This window comes from Furipterus horrens, unplaced genomic scaffold (assembly GCF_987537825.1).
Source record: "Furipterus horrens unplaced genomic scaffold, mFurHor1.1.pri manual_scaffold_6, whole genome shotgun sequence".
NCBI lineage: Eukaryota > Metazoa > Chordata > Mammalia > Chiroptera > Furipteridae > Furipterus > Furipterus horrens.
In genome coordinates, this window is record NW_028327176.1 from 156,789,098 (window position 1) to 156,809,611 (window position 20,514).

At 40.1% G+C, this 20,514-nt stretch overlaps 1 protein-coding gene across 1 annotated transcript in view; it reads left to right on the forward strand.

Moving 5' to 3' along the window:
* Positions 1 to 20,514, forward strand: part of SLC35F1 (solute carrier family 35 member F1) — a 370,047-nt gene that overhangs the window by 311,019 nt on the left and 38,514 nt on the right. The window contains exons 4-5 of the mRNA XM_090279788.1: positions 11,384 to 11,543; positions 18,740 to 18,896. Coding sequence (XP_090135914.1) covers positions 11,384 to 11,543; positions 18,740 to 18,896 — 317 coding nt within the window. The remainder of the gene's footprint in view (positions 1 to 11,383; positions 11,544 to 18,739; positions 18,897 to 20,514) is intronic.

Sequence of the window (20,514 nt, forward strand, 5' to 3'; positions counted from 1 at the left end):
ATCAGCTTAGGAATTGTGACACCATCTGCACTAGAGAATGATGACAAGAACTAGCAACTGCATGAGGTGCTCACCTTTAGCTCCTCATGGCCAAAATCATCTCACTAAGTAGCTTTAGGTAGCACTAGTCACCTCAATGACAGCAAATCTCTCCAGATGGTTTCAGAGAAATAAAAATTATCTAATGCTTTCATCTTATTCATTCATTCAGTATCTACTATCTACCAGGCAATGAAATGTGCACCTAAGGACTTGGCTCAGCTCTTGCCTTTTTAGTGGGTTCTTCCCTGATGACCCTATTTGAAATCACAATCTCCTGCCCCATTCAGCACTCCAGAACCTCTCCCCTGCTTTATTTTCCCCCATAGCCCTTATCATTATTGAGCTTCATGTTAGACATCCACTCAGAGCTTGGTATTAGTGATTGGGTGTATATCTGGAGTGCAGGAGAGAGGTGGGACTGGAATTATTAAAAAAAAAAAAAAAAGTTAGTCTTCATTTATTTTACTTTATTTTTTTTACAAAAATCCAATGTAGACCATTGTGGTCATAACTGGAAAAGAGGTAGAGTGGATGGACATGACATGGATGTGAAAGAGTTTCCCGCTTCACAATATCATCATTTTGAAGCCAGAGCGCCCTGAGCACACAGCAGGCAGCTATAGAAGAGGTTATCCTATATGCACGGACAGGACCCCGCCGACTGAGCGCACAGGCCCTGCTAGAGGTGCAGCCATAGCAGCGCGCAGTGGGCACTGGCAAGGTGGAGGAGCTCAGAATGGCCTGCCGAGCACTTTGGGAAGCTCTCACTTAGAGGGATGCCCCTCATGGTGCGACCAGCCTGTTCCAGTGGTTCTCTTTAAGTGTCATTTTGAAAGCAGGCTCTGTCCTGGAATTGTATATTTGGAAGCCATTTCCATACAGATGGTGCTGAAAATCGTGGACCCATTCACTGAGGGAAGAATCGTGTGAGAAGGAACAATTTAGGGACAAAGATATGAGTTATGTGTGAACCATGCTGAGCTGCAGGCGTTTTTGGATCATCCACACTGGATCAGCAATATGGCTCTAGAGTTAAGAAATGGATCCAGATTTGAGATGTAGATCTGGAAGTCATCAGCACAGAGATGACTTTTAAAGCCAGAACAGTAGACAATATGCTTCAGGATAAATTTGGAGAAATAAGAGACACTGGTGAAATCCTGGGATCACAGTATTTGAGAGATGGGAGTAGATCCAGGAGCCCACAGGCTGGCCACCCATAAAAGGAGGCTGTGAAGGAGGCATGAAATGACAGGCAGACACTGACCAGTAAGGACACCAAAGGAAAGAGGAGTGTCAGGTGCTGTGTTGAGGGAGGCAAGGACTGAAATGTGTCTGCTGGGCTCCAAAACGGAGGATGTATTTTTGAGCAGTTTTGGTGGCGTTTCGGAACAGAACCCAGATTGCACTGAATTGAGGGGTTGAATGCATGTTGAAGATATGGGGATATCTGGTGACTGAATGGCAACTCTTTTTGAGAAGTTTGACAGGAAAGGAAGTAAGAGCTGGATGACAGCCAGAGGTTGACATATGTAGAATGTGAAAATGAGAGTGCTATGGACTGAGCCTTCAGATACACCAACTTGGGGGGACAAAAAGAAAAAAATGAGTCCCCCAAAAGACAGAAGGTAGAAAGTGCCAGAGATGTAGGAGGAAAAAAAGAAAGATAAATCAGGAAGGGAAAAAATTCATGGAGAGAGTGGTCAATAATACCAAAGCTACAGAAAGCTTTAGTCAGAAGTGGCCATGCAGTATAGCTTTGGTGATCACGGCAAAGGGACGTGTCATTGTTGATGTGGTTTGAAGAATGAATGGGGCCAAGACACCAGAGACAGTGACTGTAGATGAATCTTTCTGGAAGGCTGTGAAGAGGGTGAGATAAATAGCTACAGAGCAATAGGGCACCATGGGTAAGATATGGGTGTGCCTCTGCTGCAGAGGAATACAGCCAGCAGAGGGGGATGGGTGACGATCCAGGGGGGCACAGATAGCTGCCAGAACAAGGTCACTCAGGGAGCAGGAGTAGAGGGTCCCCAAAACTCAGAGCAGAATCACCTTCAGTGCCAGGCAACTCCTTAAGGAAGGAAACTGGCTGTGAATTGGGAGGAAGACTGTGTGTGTGTTGAACACTGTCCACTGGACCTACATGTAGAGACTTTTGTTCACTCTGGTATCCGCTGCACCTCTAGCGATGCCGAGCATGCAGCAAGCATTTCATAAATACCTGCTGACTGAATAAATAAACGACAAGTAATAAGGTGAAAAAAATCTTATTTTGCTTTTTTTTTTTAAACAAAACCTGTAATAGTTGAGTTAGACCTAGAAATAGACCCCAGAAGCACAAGATATTTTCCTCTAGCTTTTGAAATGGTTTCTCCCTGCTGTTTTAATGCTGGGAGGAATAAAAAATAATGCAAAATTAATGTAGAATTAATATTTTATCAGAAGATGTTCATTTCCTTCAATATGTGCTTTGAAATGTGTACTTTCTTTAACGTTACTGTTAATGTTCTTATGTGCATGAATTCCATAAATAAAAAATATGAGTCTGTAGTGATTGGCTGACTTAAGGCGACCACTTCTCCAAAAACACTCAAGGTAGCCACACAGTGTCAGAGACCTGTCACTAAAAGCAAATGATTCAAATCCTCATATGCTTTTTTTTATACCCGTCACCTATTTTAACATTTAAAAAACTGCAGACAACCCATGATTATTTCTTCAATATCCCCAGAGTCGGGCATCTCTCCCAGAGTGCTCTCATTGTCAGAGAGTCCACAGCCTGCTGGACTGAGCTCAGGCCAGCCTGGCCTAGACCCCTGCTCCTGGGCTTGGCTGCTTCAGCTCGCTGTGTGTAAGCAAAGGGGCAGACTTCTGATCACATCCTGGCTCTGACACAACCATGTGATTTCAAATCCGTTACCAATTATCTTAATACTCCATTTTCTCATCTGTAATATGGGAAAACAAGAACCTAGCACTGCCCCTGGTGTTTGGTAGACCCCAGGAAATGTTCATTCCTTGCCTTCTACTTTTGGAATCCAGTTGGCTGATAATCAGAGCTTGTTTTTAAACCTGAGGAAAACTCCAGTGATGCTCAACCCAAAAGAGAATCTGTCCTCCGGGACAGCCCTGCTCTCACCCAAGGCAGATTCCCCTGTGTTGGAGCTCGAGAACCTCTGTCTCCTGATTATCTGTCTTCCGGTGGCCACCTAGATTTCTAGGTACTTGTCCCAGATTTTCAGCACATGGCCGTGTCTTTTGTTCTTTCTTTCTTTTTGCCTTTGAGAGCTGAAGCCAAAAATCTAAAGAGAATATACTTTAACACGTAGGAAGCTCTGATGAACTGGCACAAGGGAACATGTAAAATTCACACATTTAAATCCTTATCAGTGGAAACAAGAAAAATCGTTTGGTTAGAATATTTTTCTAAATCCTGAAAATAAGACATTTCCTGGAAAACGGCTGGTGTATAGTCAAAACAGCAGCACAGTTTATCACTTTAGTGTTCTGGGGCAACATAGTGGAAACATGGCTACCTCGAACATGAATATTTTAAGAAGGTAAAGCCTAACCAGTAAGTCCAAAGGTATGGAGCTTTTGGGGGGGATGGGAGAGGTGTTATGAATATAATAGCCCCGGGAGGAAAAAAAGTCTGAAGGGGTGGAGGCGGTGAGAGTGCCTACAAGAAAAATCTGTTCCAGATCAAAGATTTGCACTCTGGCCTGGATTTTAAAATGCCTCTGGGTTAGCTGCATGTCCAGGCCACTGAATTAAAATGGTTCTTGATTAAGTGTGAATGTGTGTTTCTCAAATTATATTCCACTCTCTTCAACTGGACTGCCAGCCAAAAGAGGGCTTTTGTTGTATCTGTGTAACTGAAGTTTGTCTTTTTAAAGATCCTTTCCTGTTAACAATTCAGTTTTACTTACAGAGATTAATTTATAATAAATACCACTTTTAGAAACACAGAGGACTGCCAATTAGAAGCAGAGGAAGGGAGAATAGGGAAATGTTCTTTTTCCTGGAATCACCTACCAGTTGCCTCAGGTTTCGCCTCTGACAGCTGGGCCCTGGGAGGAGAGCTTTCTCCCTGTGAATAGCCTGAGGGGAGCATTAATGAGGAGCTAACGGCTGGCAGAGGAGCCTCTTCTGGGCAGAGAGAATTAGAAAGAGGGATGAGGTCACCTCCTCATTATGCTCTACTGTAATGGGAACAGTTGGGTAGCAGCTTTCTGTTTTGTCTTACATTTTTTTTACAAACCATCCACTCTTTTTGAGAAAGACTGATCTGACTCTTGTATATTTTTTATACTCTCATAACATGCGCTGTTCTATGTACTTTGAAAGTAGTACGGGTACAACAGAGGACGTTTGGATACCACAGAAGACTGGGGAAGTGAGGTTGAGAGGATTCAGTTATCCTAGCCAAAGATAACCATTGTTAACACTTTATTCTTACAGATGCTTTCTCTTTTCAGAGATTCTTATGCCTAATATTATGATATTGAGATCTACAATCAAGAAACATATATGTTCCCCAAACCAAGTATGGTATGGAAGGGACGTAGAGGGACTCGTGTTCTCCCCACAATACCACCCGGGCCAGGAAAGGCTTCCGTTCCCTTCCAGACGCTGGGAGAATAGAGACTGTTCCTCTTTCTCCAATCCTTGCTCCACTCCAAAGAGAAAATAGCTAATTTGATACCTAATTGGGGGTTTCACCTCTTGGTTAGGTTGTTATGCCTTAAAAGGAAACAAAAGGGTTGAAAAGAACCATCTTCAGAATGTTTCCTTTCTGCCTGCTTTAGGATTGGTAAGAACTGTCCCTAGCTGCAAAGACCCCTCAGACAGAGTCCAAGGCTTGATGCCCATTTTCCCCAGTTTATTTGTCTAAGAAAGTTTAGGCTTAAGTTAAAATTGGAAGGGGAGATAAAAGACAACACTGCCCTCTGCAACCCAGGCCTAATGTTATTATGCTGGTGTCCATTCACCGTTTGGTTCCTTGGGCTTCTAAGGTGCACCATGTGAAATGTAAATATTCATCAAACACTTGAACCTAGAAAAACAGCCATTCCAAATGGGTCAAGCTATTATTTTCTCTCAAGTAGAATCCAGATGAGTGGAGATGTAAGTGATTTGAACCACAAGCATCCATCATTATTGAGGAAAACATTACCTATGTCATTATAGACACAAAAGACAACCTGTAAATATAGAAAATTGTATCAGAGCAGAAACATAATGCAATACTCAGCTTTTCTGAAGATATTTAAGGGCTATTAATTAATGATAAAGAACAAGACATGCTGAGTGTTTAAGTCTATAAGTACTAAATGGGAATGCTTTGGAGATTTTCTGAAATGTCTGTTTTTAATGTTCAGAGCAATTCTCCCATTTTAGTTACCTGTATTAACCCATCATCTTCATCAGGTTAAAAGCATATAAGAGCATAAGTCAATTTAGTTACCTATATTTCCTCAACATCTTCATCCATGTTAAAAGCACTTAAGAGCATAGTCAGAAATACCATGATATGCTGACTTTATGACCTTTATGATGCTCTATTGTTTGTTTTTTTTATGAATTAAAGTAACCCTTTGAAAGGGGAAAAATCTAAGTTATAAATTTGATCCTTTAGAAGAAATCATTTGTTGCTTTTACAGAAAGATACAGTCTACTGGTCTTTTCTTGCACCTTCAGGCTAAGCCATACATTCTTTTAAAAATAAAATGATTGTTTTTGTATACTTTGGATTAATTTGGTGAAATTTTGAATAACCAACTCAAAGAAAAGTTAAAAATAGCTTAAAATATAACATTTACTTTAAGGACTATGTGAAGATCTACATTTTCTGTTTAGATTAAAATAAACCAAAAACCTGTACTATATTTATCTGATATCAATATCATTTTGCCCTTTTTGAAATGCATAATGTATCCCCAACTGAGATTTTCCAGCAACTACAATAAATGCAAATATGTACATTCAAAATTTCATTTGAAGTTCTATAAGAATTTGGAAGAAGATACAGATTTGCCCTAAAAGCGTTCATTTAATATCATCCCAAATTCAAAAACAAATGAAGAGATATTGGGCCATTTTGCAGTAAGCACATTTTTATGGACTAGAATAAGTCTAATAAAACCAAATTCCTTCATCAACCAGTACTCAAAGAGGCCTCTGGTCTGGGAGTTTTGTTGGCAATACCATCTGCATAAAGGTGAGATACAGGTAGTGATACAGAATATAGAGAGAGACAGAGAGAGAGAAAGGATTGAGTAATCCAATGACAAATATGATATTGACAGGCCTACTAAAGTATCACATCACAGGAGAGGTTGTTGAGCTAAGAGTGGTTATAAGATATGTCTTATATGTCTTGAAGACAAGATTTATTTTATTTTTCTCATTTAATGACTTTGCATCAATTTGGAGAGTCACATAGCACAACTGCATTTATCACAACCTTATCATTCTATGATGGTGATTATGCAATGACTTTCTGTAAGTCAAAAATATTGTATCAACATTATCATCTAAGTTCCATTTGGCCTCAATCAGCCAAATAAATGTAGTGACTTTCAGAGTTCTGTCATTTAAGATATACTCACAAAGACGTTACAGAGACACAGACACACATCAAGTGAATGTACAAGGTCTATCCAGAAGATATCCAGCCATGTAATATGAAAAATAGGGACATTTATTGAAGAAGCTACAAGATAGAAGAAACACTGTACATAGGACAATGTTCCCTCAGTCCCCTTCAAAGTAGGCACCTTGGGACCTCACACAGTTCTCCCAATTGCTATCAGCTGCCCTGTCATATTTTCCTGAATCTCATGAATGGTCTGAAATCTCTTTCCTCTCAAAGGTGATTTTAGTTTTGGGGAAAGCCAGAAATTGCAGAGCGCCAAATCTGGACTGTAGCGGAGCTGAGTCACCTGCGTGATTTAATGTTTTGCCAAAAAAGTCAGCACGAGACTTGATGTAGGGGAGGGTGCATTGTTGTGATGAAGCTGCCAATCACCAGTTGCCCATAGCTGTGGACTTCTGAGTCATCCAGTTAGTTTCTACCAGGGAATGTGTACTTACATTCTCATCTAGAGTCCAGAGTAGTCTGTTAACCCCAACCCTGACACTTGCTTCACTCTTATATTCTCAGTTTTCTTATCTATAAAATGGGTATAGTTATAGCTCCCTTAAACAGCTGTTACAAAGGTTAAGTAAAAATATCATGTGTTTTACAAACTGTAAATGTAAACAATACAATTTACTGTAAACGTTATTCAAAGACTACTCCTTGCTCTATCACCATGGCTTGAGAGGGTTTGCCCCAGCCATCAAATATGGTGTGTCTCAGCACCTCCACCAGTAAAATCAGATCATTTGGGATTGTGGGCCTCTCTGCTGAGTATCGTCTGAGGATTAATGACAGGGAAGAGTACAATTAGTTTAAATTTTTAAGGGGAAAAATTCTATGTCAATTTAAGAAGTAATAAACACTTTTTTTTCCCCATAGTATTTTTAATGTTCTTTGAGAATTTTCAAAGCAAAAATGATGATGAAACAATATTCATTTGTTTATTTTTTGGTACTGATATGTTAGAATTTTCTTTTGGCTATTGAAATGTATGCAAAGAAAGGTAAATATGTTAAACAGGTTAATGACAGAATCAGAAGGTTACTTGTTTCTTTTTCTTTTTTAACAGACATCTATTATAATGCTTCTCTCTTTTATTACTTTAACACTCACTTAACTGAAGAGTTAAGCTACCAGAAGACTATTAGAAAACCATTTTGTCAGTATGTTTTATATGATGCAAGGGAAAGGCTGGAGCAAAAAACAACTGAAAAATAATAGTTGTTTTCTAACATCAGCTACCAAATGGTTTCTTTTCTGTAGTTACAGATATCATGGTGAGACCTCCACCTGTAGCAATTCTGTAATTGATCTTCATTAAAATATTGTTTTAAAAAAATCATGACGGAACTACTGCTGGTACCGATAATTGGAATGACCTTGAGCACATCACTTCTCTTGAAACTTCTGAGTTCCCAACTTTTAAATAAAGGGGTCACAATGATTCTAAACTGGGGAGATACTGCCCCCAGGGGGCACTTGTAAATGTGTAGGAGTTTGTTTTTCTACAATATGGGGCAGTCCTACAGAATGAAGAATTGTCCCACCCCAAATGCCCGTAGCAGCCCTATTCTCTCTAAAGTCCCTTCTGACAGTCAGTGATGCCAGTGGACATCCATTCGTTAATTCACTCAGCTGCCCCTTACTGACCATCCTCTGTAGGCTGGGCACCACCTTCCCTGGCTGAGCACGTCTCCGAGATCTTGGCTTGGATTTGTATTCTTCTTTCCCCTCTGTCCTTCCTAGGAGTCTTCCCTACACATAGGATCTGCCATTTACAAATAAGGAGTTTTTCTGCTTTTTGGTTTTGTGTTTGTTTGTTTGTTTGTTTTGCTCAACCCATTAAGGGAATAGATCCCAGGACTGATCTTGTGCTTTGGGATTGCCAATGATGCTGAGAACCAAAAAAGACATGTCAGCCCTCCCCAAAGATTGGGTGAAGGCCTAGTTTGCCTTCAGTAATCCAGGATGGAGGCCCTCAGTTCTGCTGGCCAAGGGCTTTCAGCCAGATAATGAAATCCCAATTGTGGAGCATGAAGCTAAATATTGTAACTGTCGATTCAATCATTTCTACTTTTTATAACAAAACACTGACTGTTTTATGCCCAGTGAACAGTTTTCATTGGCAAACTGAAATTTCCTAATATACTTAAATAGCATTTGAGGCCAGTTGTAAAACCTGCCTTAGAGCATTTTACCACATCAAGTAGGATCATTAATTTGCCAATTTACTATGCAGTGAGCAACTCTGTGCTACATAGCACAGTCCTACCAGCCACAGGCCCTCTGGGAGTGCTGTCTCGTCTGGGCTCAGCCCCCAGCCATCACAGTGTTAAATGACTAATCACAGGGCCCTTCATCACCTTATCATCTCACAGCAGCCCAGGGACAGCATGCATTCTGATTGGTTGTTTCATTTTGAAAAGGAGAAGACCAATGCACAGAGAAGCATAAGGATCTGCCCAGGTCACAAAAAGCTTTAGGGAAAGAGGGGGTTCTGAATGCTGTTTGCAGTGCCAAAAGGCCACTCTGACAATCTCCAAATACAGTAACCCCACTTATTCATGGGGGACATATTCTAAGAACCCCAGTGAATGCCTGAAACGCAAAAAGTACTGACCTTATATACACTATGTTTCTTTGGGTACATACATACCGATGGTAAAGTTTAATTTATAAATCAGACAGAGTAATAGAATAACAACAATAACTAATAATAAAATATAATAGGACAATTATAACACTATAAGTAAAATAAGAGTTATTTGAACACAAGCAGTGCGATAGAGTGATGTTCGATTTGTTAACTGAGACAGCTCCTAAGTGACTAACAGATGAGTAGTACATACAGAAGATACCTGGACAAAGGGATGATCCACATCCTGGCAGGTCAAAATGTGAAAGTATGAGATTTTATCATGTTACTCAGAATACCATGCAATTTAAAACTTATGAATCGTTTCTAGAATTGTCTATGTAATATTTTCAGATGGTGGTTGACTGTGGGTAAATAAAACCAGGTAAAGCGAAACTGTGGGAAAGGGGGGTGGACTACTGTATACAAACATTTTTTGAGCTTTATTTTGATGTTTCTGATTACTGTATTAAAAATTATTGTATGTATTTGTTCAATAACTGTTATTGGATACTTCTTATGAGCTCAACAAGGTTTGGGGTACTAGGAATATATTTCTGCTCTCATGAACCTCCGGTAATTCCATATTGATTTTTGCAATTAATATATCTTAGTCTAGGTGGTGAACGTGGAAGAGGGTGGCATGAATAGATCTGAGGGACATTTAAAAGATGGAATTGACAGAACTCAGTGATCAATAGGATGTAGCAGTAAGAGTGAAGGAGTACTAGGGGTCACTGTCCTGTATCTGGCTGCTGGAGGCAGGGCCACTTGTAGAGGATTCTAGCAGAGGAGCTGTACTGGGTGATGGGACGAGATCATCAGTTTCTCATTTAGTATATGAAGATTGAAGTCCAGTGGGACATACATTTGTCTAGTAGAGACCGTGCTGTGCATGGAGTATCCAAGGGTCACTGCATCTTACCAAGGTGTGGGAGAAACAACCAGATCTTGGAACCCAGAGCACATGCTTGGAAACAGAATTATCCACTGGCATTGAGGCCAGAGTAATTTACACAATGCTTTCACACATAATATTTCTGAGCTTCACAATGATCTTTGAGGAAAGTCAGTAGGAGTTGTTACCTTCTACAAACAGGAAATTGAGGCTTCCTTAGTTTATGATTTGCCCATGGTTACACTGCTATAACAAGGACCTAGCACTCAAATGCAGATAGCATTTCACCATGTTCTCACTACATGGTTGGGGTGAATTCTTCACCACCTCTTGGGGCTATCAAATGGAATCTCACTCTTTGTGCAGAATGTATAAGGGGGTTAAATAGTAATGGAAAAATACAATTTAAAAAATTTAAAAACCAGTGACAATAACAAAAATAAAAATAAATAAATTCGGGCTTCATCATTAAAAAAATAAATGAAATCAAAGTTATTTTTTTCTAAACTATGTTCAACATTATGGCTTTTATTACTCTTTTTTTAATAACAGCATTATAAGTTATCGGTAAACTTCTGAGATTAATATTTGTATTTACATTTAGAGCAATTTTTTCCTTTTAAGAGTGACATTTCAAAGACATTAAAGTAACTTTTACTGTTTGTGGGAAGACAGTTATCTGAGAGAAATTAAGTTCAACTTTTGTGTATATTCTCATAATTTATGAATCATTGTAAGACCTTTGCCCCCTTACTTCCCATTCCCAGATCTATTCCTAAAGCAGCTGAACCACTGAAAGTGGTTCAGTCTATTCTCCCGACATACGAGGTGTTCCTGTGGGGTCAAGACACTGAGGGATCTAGGAAACCAAGCTGCCCTGAGACAGTAGGAGCAGGAGAATCTCCCCCCCACCCCACCCCCCGCCACCCCTCCGCCCCAGCCTGTCTTACCCATTTGCCTTCTCCCCTTTTCCTCTTGGGGATGTTTAAGGAAAGCTAATTGAGTTTGTTTCTGAGTCTGTTTTAATTGCATCAGTGCTGGTTCTACACAAAACCTTGCATTCAGGGGAAATAGCCTTTCTACAGAGCTAAAATTATGTTTCTTTACTGCATGAAACCCTTCCTCCTGATCCCCCTGTTGTTCTTTACCTTCCTGCCAATAGCTCCTGGACTGTTTTGTGATCCCGGTCGTGATTTTACTCTCCTGGTTCTTCCTGCTGATCCGATACAAGGCTGTGCATTTCATCGGTATCGTCGTCTGCATCCTGGGGATGGGCTGCATGGTGGGAGCAGACGTGCTTGTGGGAAGGCACCAGGGAGCAGGTGAGTCTCCGTGTGTTCTCCAGGTGTCCTGCCTCTGTGGGTAAAACCAAGAATGTTCGTTGTTGGATAGGGAAAAGGAACCTGGTCTTCTCCCTGTCTGTGTCTCACACTTGCTTTGTTCCTCACACCTAGAATAGCGGCACATAGAGATGCTTAATACATTTCTTGAGGGAATAAAACAAACAAAATACAGGTTTTAAGCTCTTTCTACAAGAATTCAGAAACCATGTTTAAAGGTGAGAGCCAGGACCCACTTGGAGAATGTTTTGGAGGCCAGAGCTGCCTGGCCCAGATTGGCTGGTTAGAGATGCTGTCAATGGGTGGGTCCATTCCTGAACCACAGGCGTCTTCCCCACTCCCCACTTACAACCCCCAACTCTTTGTCTCCCAAGTCAGAGAAAGAATGAGCTTTCAAACTACTGGGTGCAAGTATATATAGGCCTAATGAAGATTTCAAGTTTAAAGACTAGCCCTAACTGGTGTGACTCAGTTGTTTGGGTGTCATCCCACAAAGTGAAGTCTCCAGTTCGATTCCCAGTCAGAGTGTATAGAAGAGGCAACCAATCAATGTTTCTCTCTCACTTCGATGTTTCTCTCGTTCTCTTTCTCCCTCCCTCCCCCTCTCTCTAAAACCAAACAAATAAAATATTTTTTTAAATTTAAAGTTTAAAGGCTAAGATTGGGACTACTTGAGAGAGAGCTAAGTTTAATCTCCTCATGCATGGTTTTTGTTTGTTTTTGTTTTGGAGGAAGGGTTTTTGGTAGCAATCATAGGTAATTACCTTGTACACCCAGAGAAGGAAAACTCTGATTCCAAAAAACCTCCGCTGCCTTGCGGCATACCTCTTCAGGGGAAAGGCTAAGGGAGTAAACCCCGACAGAAAATCCGGAGCCGGAGTCCCTAAGGCGGTTTGACGTTGTAGTCAACACCGGCAACTCCTGCGGCGCACCTGAAGCCAAGCTGTATGGACTCCGTCTTTCCCTTGGACCCTTCAGCTGCGAAGAGAGGGGGGGTCTGCTGCATGGGCAACAGCAGACCCTCCATATCACCCTGCCCAGGCTCTGTAGCTTCAGCTCCACTGGAGAGCACACTCCAGCGTCATCGCAAGATGTCGATTCAACACGGGAGGAGACAGATACCGCGTCACTCCTGAGTCGGACTGCACAGCCATTCTCGGCGGTGCAGATAGACTCTTAAGAAGCTACACCATCGTCTCTCGAGACGGACGGCTGCCGACGACGACGACGACCTTGTACACCCATAAAGTAAAGCTTCAAGATTGCCTCATCAAATTACTGTTAATCTTCTGGGGAGCCCTGATCCAAGGTGGTTTCTGGAGGTGGAGAGAAGGCGTCTGCAGTCCGTGGCATTGGAGACTCTGCCTTGGAGCCTGTGCAGTAGTATTTAATGTGGGAAGGACACAAACCACACGTATGTTTAAATTCTGTGCTTGTCACAGGTACAACTGATCATCCACCCTAGGAATATTCCATGCCTTTGAGCTCACCTGAAAGGAGATATTTGTTCAACTGTGTCAGTAAAATCACTGGGCCTACCAGTGCATTCTCTCTATGCCACCTTACTCCAGTCTGGCATTGCAGGACTGCTCTGAAGACCATCCATGCATTTACTGATGCGTAGGGGGAAAGGCGTACTATAAATGTGGCTCCTGAGACTGTTATTGATGTTGGAGTGTGTAAAAATGACTTAGTAAAGCCAAACAGATACTTCCCGATAACATTTCTACTTTCCTCAGAAAATGTATGGATTAAATGGAAAGGTTAGAAAGTAATAAGATTAAGATAAAACTCAATTAAAATAGTTCCTTATCATAAAGGGGATTTTTTGCTCTTAAAAATATTACTGGCAAAGGGGAGGAGTCTAGGCCGGGGGGGGAAAAAAATTCCTTTTCCACGGTAATACATGTATTGCATCTTATAGTTCATTTATCAATGATGCTTGATATCTATAACATTATTTTTCTTATTATTAGACATAATTTTGTATTATTTCAAGAAAGACAATACATTTTCAAAGAGTTATATAATTAAACACAATCAAATAAAAGTGACAATTTTATTGGTGCCAGGTACTTCCACATGCATTTTCTTATTTAATCTTCCTAATTATGCAAAAAAGTATTTTTATTCTCATTTTTGCTGATGAAGAAATTAAGGCTCAGAAGAGATAAGACATTTGTGCAGGGGCATACTAGTATTAAAAGGTGTGGCCTAGAAGTGAAATATAGACAGAATTCTTTCTGATGTACACTTAATATTTATTTTTTCATAATTGTGATTCTTATAAAAAGAGTACAGCTATTCTATTATAGTAAATTAGTGTGAATGACTGTCCTGGATTTCCCAGAATGGATGGGTTTCCCTAGCCACATGGTGCTAAAACCAAGAGAATCCCAGGTAAACAAGGCAGTTGATCACATTTAAAACTCAAAAATATTCAGTGGGATAGGTTCGTTTTCATTAATTGCATTAATAGTCTTTCAACACTCCCAAATAGTATAATTCGCCATTTAATTTTTGATGTAGGGGGAAGTAATGATTTTAAATAATCTTTCCTTTTCTCTTCCCACTGCCTTGTACACACAGATATCCCTCCAAACATGGTGTTTTTAATACTTAAGCAAAATCTTTAATAAGGAAAACCAGTTTTTGCAAAACAGTTATGACTGGGTTGATGATAATCAGGAAGCAATTCAAAATGGGAAATGGCCAACACAGAGAGACAGATTGCTAGCTATTTAAAAGGAATGATTGATTCACTCTTTTAAACCACCATTTAGTGAACACTTAATGAGTGCCAGACAATATGCTAAGCATTTTACATTATTTTGTTTTCTTTTTTTTTTTTTTTTTTTTTTTTTTTTTTTTTTTTTAAGATTTAATGTGTTTTATTGATTAAAATATTACATTTGTGCCACTTTCCCTTCCCTCTGCTCCCCTCCACCTGGTGGCCCCCTCCCTCCAGTTGTCCCCCCCTTTTAGATTATGTCCATTAGTTGTGCTTACAGTTCCTCCCAACCTCTCTCCGTCTATTCCATTCCCTCCTACCATGATCTCCAATTCCTATATCGTCTCCCTCCCTCTCCCCACTCCCCCTCCCTGTTGACCTCCCCCCACTATATTTCCCTTACCCACAGTTCCTTTTCCACTCTCGTTGCCTGTTTCGTTTGCCTTTGTTTCATCTCCCTAGCTTCTGTTTTTTAAACCAGTCCCTTTAACTTCTCATATAACAGTGGTTTGGATCTAATGAACTCTTTCAGTTTTATTTTGTCCTGGAAACACTTTCTCTGTCCTTCTATTCTGAATGACAATTTCGCTGGATAGAGTATTCGTGGTTGTAGGTTTTGGATTTTCATTACTTTGAATATTTCTTGCCAGTTCCTTCTTGTCTGTAGGGTTTCCCTTGAGAAGTCAGCTGATAGTCTAATTGGGACCCCTTTGTACATAATTCTTTTCTTCTCTCTTGCTGCTTTTAAGATTCTCTCTTTATCTTTAATTTTTGACATTTTGATTATAATGTGTCTTGGAGTGGTTCTCCCTGGGTCCAGTCTCTTGGGAACTCTCCTTGCTTCTTGGACCTGCAAGTCTATTCCCTTCCCCAAGTCTGGGAAGTTCTCCTTTATTATATTTTCACTCAATTTTTCAAGTTCTAGTTCATCTTCCTCATTCTCTGGCAAACCAATGATTCTTATGTTGGGCCTTTTATAGCTGTCCCAGAGGTTTCTGATCCTCTCATTGTTGCTTCCCAATTCCTCTCGCTGCATTGGTTGACTGCTAGTTTCTTCTCCATATTCCAGTTTGTTGAAATGGACTCTGGATTCCTCACCATCTGTCTCATATGTGGTTTTGTTCCTTTCGTTATGAAAGTTTTTCGCTTCTTTCATATCTTTTTCCTGCTCTTTTGTGAATTCTGTAAGCCACCTGATAACAATGGCCCAGAACTGAGCCTCTGACAGGTTTCTTATCTGTTCATCTGTCAGGTTCTCTATCTGGTGTCTGGTGAGTTGTGTTACCGGTATTTCTAAAGTTGCCTGCCTCATTTTGACAGATGCGTTTTGTTTTCCTGGGCTGGCTGTCGGGAGCAGGGGGCAGTGCCTGCGTACGCGTCACAAATCAGCGACCGGCAGGCGCGCGACCTATTTCGCAGCCCTGTGGTGCTTTCTGTGGGGGCGGGGGTCCAAGATGGATTCACACAGTTATTCAGCTAGGAGACCGGGATCCGTCCTCCCGCCCCCCTGGGCCTCACTGTTCAAGGCGATGCTGCGGCTGCCCCCCAACGCCGGAGTCGCGCAGGAGTCGCGCAGGAGTCGCGCAGGAGTCGCGCAGGCCAGGGGCTTGAATGCCTCCAGGATTTTTCGCCGCCCCGCCCCGCCGCTCCGCAAGCAGCTTTGCCTTCTTTAACTCTTACCTGCCCAAATGGCACCGCTGGTTTATAACTTCATATGTTGGGCTTCCGTGTAGCTTTATTTTCTGGAATTTCTAGTTATCCTTTGTTTTGAAGTAGTTGTATTCCACTATAGTTGTAGAGGGAGACCTAGCGTGTCCGTCTAAGCCTCCATCTTGGCCGGAAGTCCTTGTTTTCTTTTATTTACATTATTCTCCTGTATTTCACAATAGCCTCATTATAAAACAAGGGAAGTGAAGTGCAGAAAGACTCTATAGCTTGCCCAAAGTTCAACAGCTAATAAGTGGCAGAGGTGTGATTAGAACCCATGTCTACCTGACCTGAAAGCTGTTGACCTTTTCAGTCAGCTCAGTTCATTTAAACATTTACTGAGAACTTACAATATGTCAGGATCCACATAGTATAAAGCTAAGTCACAGCTTATGCGTCTCTACCCTCCTGTGTAAGAAAACAGGGGCAGGAGAGAAGACACACAAGTTAACAGACATGGAGCAGAATGCAGGGGTGCCATATAAAGTTCCAGTGGTATAAAATTCAGAGGAAGGAGGGAAGGCACTGGGTTGAATGGATTTGTACTTTCAAATGTGTTCATTTACCCCAAATTTGCACAACATAATCACTCATTGTGGTTTTGTACATACTTAAATGAAATATTTGCTGGGTATAATATAATTTTCCCAGTGAACATTGTACAGAAACTGGTACTACCGTGTTAGGTGCATTAAGAGTGTATAAAACATGGAAAAACATGTAATTTCCAGTTAACTAGATACAAATAGTAGATACAAAAATATTAGTTTTAGTAATTTCTTATATCAAATACTTCATTATATAATATGGTTGGTTAACCAGGGTTAATTTAATTATATTTAATCAACTAAATTTTTATACATATAATATGTATATGTATGCATTTTTAAATGATTTAAAAATTGGTAAATACACTGACTAATGAAATAATAAATAATATTTAATCATTTTATCACTAATAACTAGAAAATATGTCTGAACCTACCATAACACAAAATTATATTATTATTAACAATAATTACCACCCAAAGTATTGAAGAGTAGATTTCATATAGTCAAAGTCCAGTAATAGAAAAGGCTATAACTGTACAAATGTGGAATTTGTAAAAGATTGGTGAAGCTGCTGAAAAAGTGTGGTCCCTTTTTAGGACTTTTAAAAGGTGGACCGATGTTCCCCTAATTTCTATTAAAATACTTTATGAGAATTTAGCTTTCATGAATCCAGTCATTTAAATTAATGTCATAACCAAGAATTTTATTAAGGAGCACCTCCACACTTCAGTAGTACAATGATAATTGACATTCATAGTAATAACCCCATGTCATCACAAGGTTCTAAAATGGCTCCTGAATGAAAAGTGACCAAGTCATGCTCATTATAATTTTAGTACTGGATTCTTCTTATTTTATAGGTTATTCCTCAAGCAAACTACTTAAACTTTACAGTTTTTCATTATTTTCTAGTGGACACATAAAAAAGATTAATCAGGTTGCTGAAGATGACACTCTCTGTCAGAGAAAGGTGAATTTCCCTAGAAGGAGCAACAGGGAGCTTCCACAAGGAATGGTTTCTCACTGTGGCCTCATCTGCTTCCCCCGACCCTGGGAAGGGCTCCCAACCCTTGCAAATCCAGACTTTCGGCTCCATTGCCTCAAGGATGACTCCAACAAACTCTCCTGGCTTTTGACATCTCTTCTTTCTCTCTGCTCCTTCAGGAGTGGGAAGTTGCTTCGGAAAAAAGTATCATCATTTGGAGTGAATATATAATCTCCCAGAGTGACCAGAGAGGCATGAATGAAGAGGTCTTTCCCCAAGCCCAGCCCAGGTTCTTTTATGTGAAACCACTTCGAGAAAATTCTCATGCTCCCAAATAAGCAATAAGAATCTGGTTCTTCAGTTTTAGATTGTTCCAGCAAACTTGGGAATCCAAGGCTATTCGAGTTGAGTCTCTCCCTTACAATGATGCTGGAGAGAGCATCCTGTCTCTGAGCAGCACATTTGTTGAGCTCCCATCGCTCACCTGTGCAGGACAGAGCTGGAGACTACTTGGGTACCAGTCTACCAGTGAGGTCGTCCGCACTGCTGATGTGGAAAGAGTTTGCCTAATTATAGGAAATAGCTGGGCCCAGCATTTATTAAAAATTGGACATAGACCAAAACTAACCAAAACCAAGCTTAAAACAAATATTTAAGGAAAATCTTGTGATAATGAATTCCATATATTTTCACTTTTATGTTACATTAGAGGAGTTGAAAATTTCAACCCATAATCCCTTTCACTAATTTTCTAAGCAGGGACACATTTTGCCTATGGTCAAAATAGACCCTCAACTACTTCTGTTTAGCTTCTCTTCCTGTGTAGCAGGGGGTGGAAAGTTAGACTCCTATTTGTTCTACACCATGTTCACTATACTGTTGGAAAGCACACTGCAGCTAATATAACATGTGCATGTATTAGCATATATTCATAGGCATACTCCTGGATTAAGACTGGGCTTTGTGGAGATGGTGCAATCTAGAAGAAACTGGTTCTTTTCTTAACTAAGGGAGACTTCTGGTTGGAATATATCTGACTGCCCATAAACAAACTTTACTTAAATCTCAGTTGGCAAGTTATAGAACTTCTGTAAAAATGACAGAATAGAATAGCTATAGGAAACTGATTTTGCTGATGCTAAATTCTTGTCAGGAAAATTTTAATGAAGTTCCCTCTGGTTTTTTTGTTTGTTTTGTTCCTAGGAGAAAATAAGCTGGTTGGGGACCTTCTGGTCTTAGGAGGAGCCACACTCTATGGTATCTCTAATGTTTGGGAAGAATACATCATTCGAACCCTGAGCCGAGTGGAATTCCTGGGAATGATTGGACTCTTCGGGGCATTTTTCAGTGGAATTCAGTTGTGAGTAAAAATAAGAAGAAAATTATAGACAGTAGAGACTATTAGAGCTTATGCTTACAGTGTTTTTCTTTGGAATTGGGTTGGTCACTTTATTTTATAAAAATTAAGGCTTGGAACCTGTCACCATCCTCCCCCAGGAAATCTGAAAACTCAGTATCTTCATCAGTTAATTTCTTCCAAACTAAACAAGGTCATTAAAAATTATTAGAAAAACATTTAATGGACTTTCAAGATAATTTACAAGAAACCATTACAAGTACTTTGATTCTCCAAAACCATCCAGTGGGGTTTTACTTAGAGAAATAGAAAAACCAAGTATAAATGCCATGATTTGATGTACTTCCCAAAAGGGACGTTCTGTTTACTAGTGACAACTGCCACTAGAAATCTTACAGTTTAAATGTTCCGTTTTATACTTTTTCTTTTATTGGTGATGGATTTGAATGAGTGAATCATATTTCAGTTTCATCTCTTAGAAATTTAGCATTTATAGGTGAAGCTATAACTCAGACATTCACTAAACCTCAAAAAGTCAAAAACATCAATCTCGCAATAATTTTGACATTGGAACATATAAGTCATCACTTACTTGTACCTCAGAAATTGCTGTGAGAATGAATGTCAAATAAAGTATAATTTTTCATCAAAGAATACCATATATTTTAGTTTCACATAAGAGGGGAATAAATGTATGACCTTCAGTCTAATTTCACCAAATGTGTTTTTACAAAGCAAGCAATTCTGATTTCACCAAATCACTTTCTACAAAGCAAGTACTTTGTAATTGTATTGGCTCAGTGTCTGAAATTATTTACAGAAGGTATTTGGGCAGCACCTTAAACATCCTTTGCATATAAGCTGTTTCCAACAATCCTCCAAGATTCAGTACCTTCAGAAAGAGGTAAAAAGGTCCATAGCACACAAGACACAGAAATGGGAAGAGTCTTCGAGGATTTATTTCTCATTTGTTTTAAAAGCATGATGGCATTTTAAAGATCCTAAATTTGGTGCTTTCAGTTTGTGAGAGGAAAAGAAATTGCCTAGTTCAACTATTCAGAACCAACATTTTGTAGACGAATGGCTCATTTTGTGGATTATTATTCCTGAATCCAAAAAATATATTCAGAGATCTGGTGTTTATTTGCATCAGTTGCGGTCCATTAGAGCCGACAGAGCCCTTCAGAGACACTGCTACCAAAATAATGGAGGCGGCATATGGGCGAGTTTGGCAAATCGGATTCATCGAGGGCACACCGAAACCAAGTAACGCTGGTGGAGTGGTGCCAACCTCGCCTCCTGGTCCTCTTCTAGAGTAGCGGTTCTCAAAGTGCGCTTCTCTGACAGCAGCGCTGGTATCACTTGAGAACTCCTCACTTACACACACCCACAGTCCCCTCCCAGCTCTGCGGAATCAGAATCTCTAGGAATAGGACCCAGGAAACCATTTCAGCATCCTTTCCGGATGATTTTTTTTTTGCACGTTTAAGTTTGAGAATCACTGCCCTAGACAATGCTCAATCAGAAAATTGATTACACCTGCAAGCACAGAAATTTTCCAAACCTCGCCATTTACTTTCAGGAGGCATCCCAGCGAGAAGAATTACAAAGGCTATAGGCA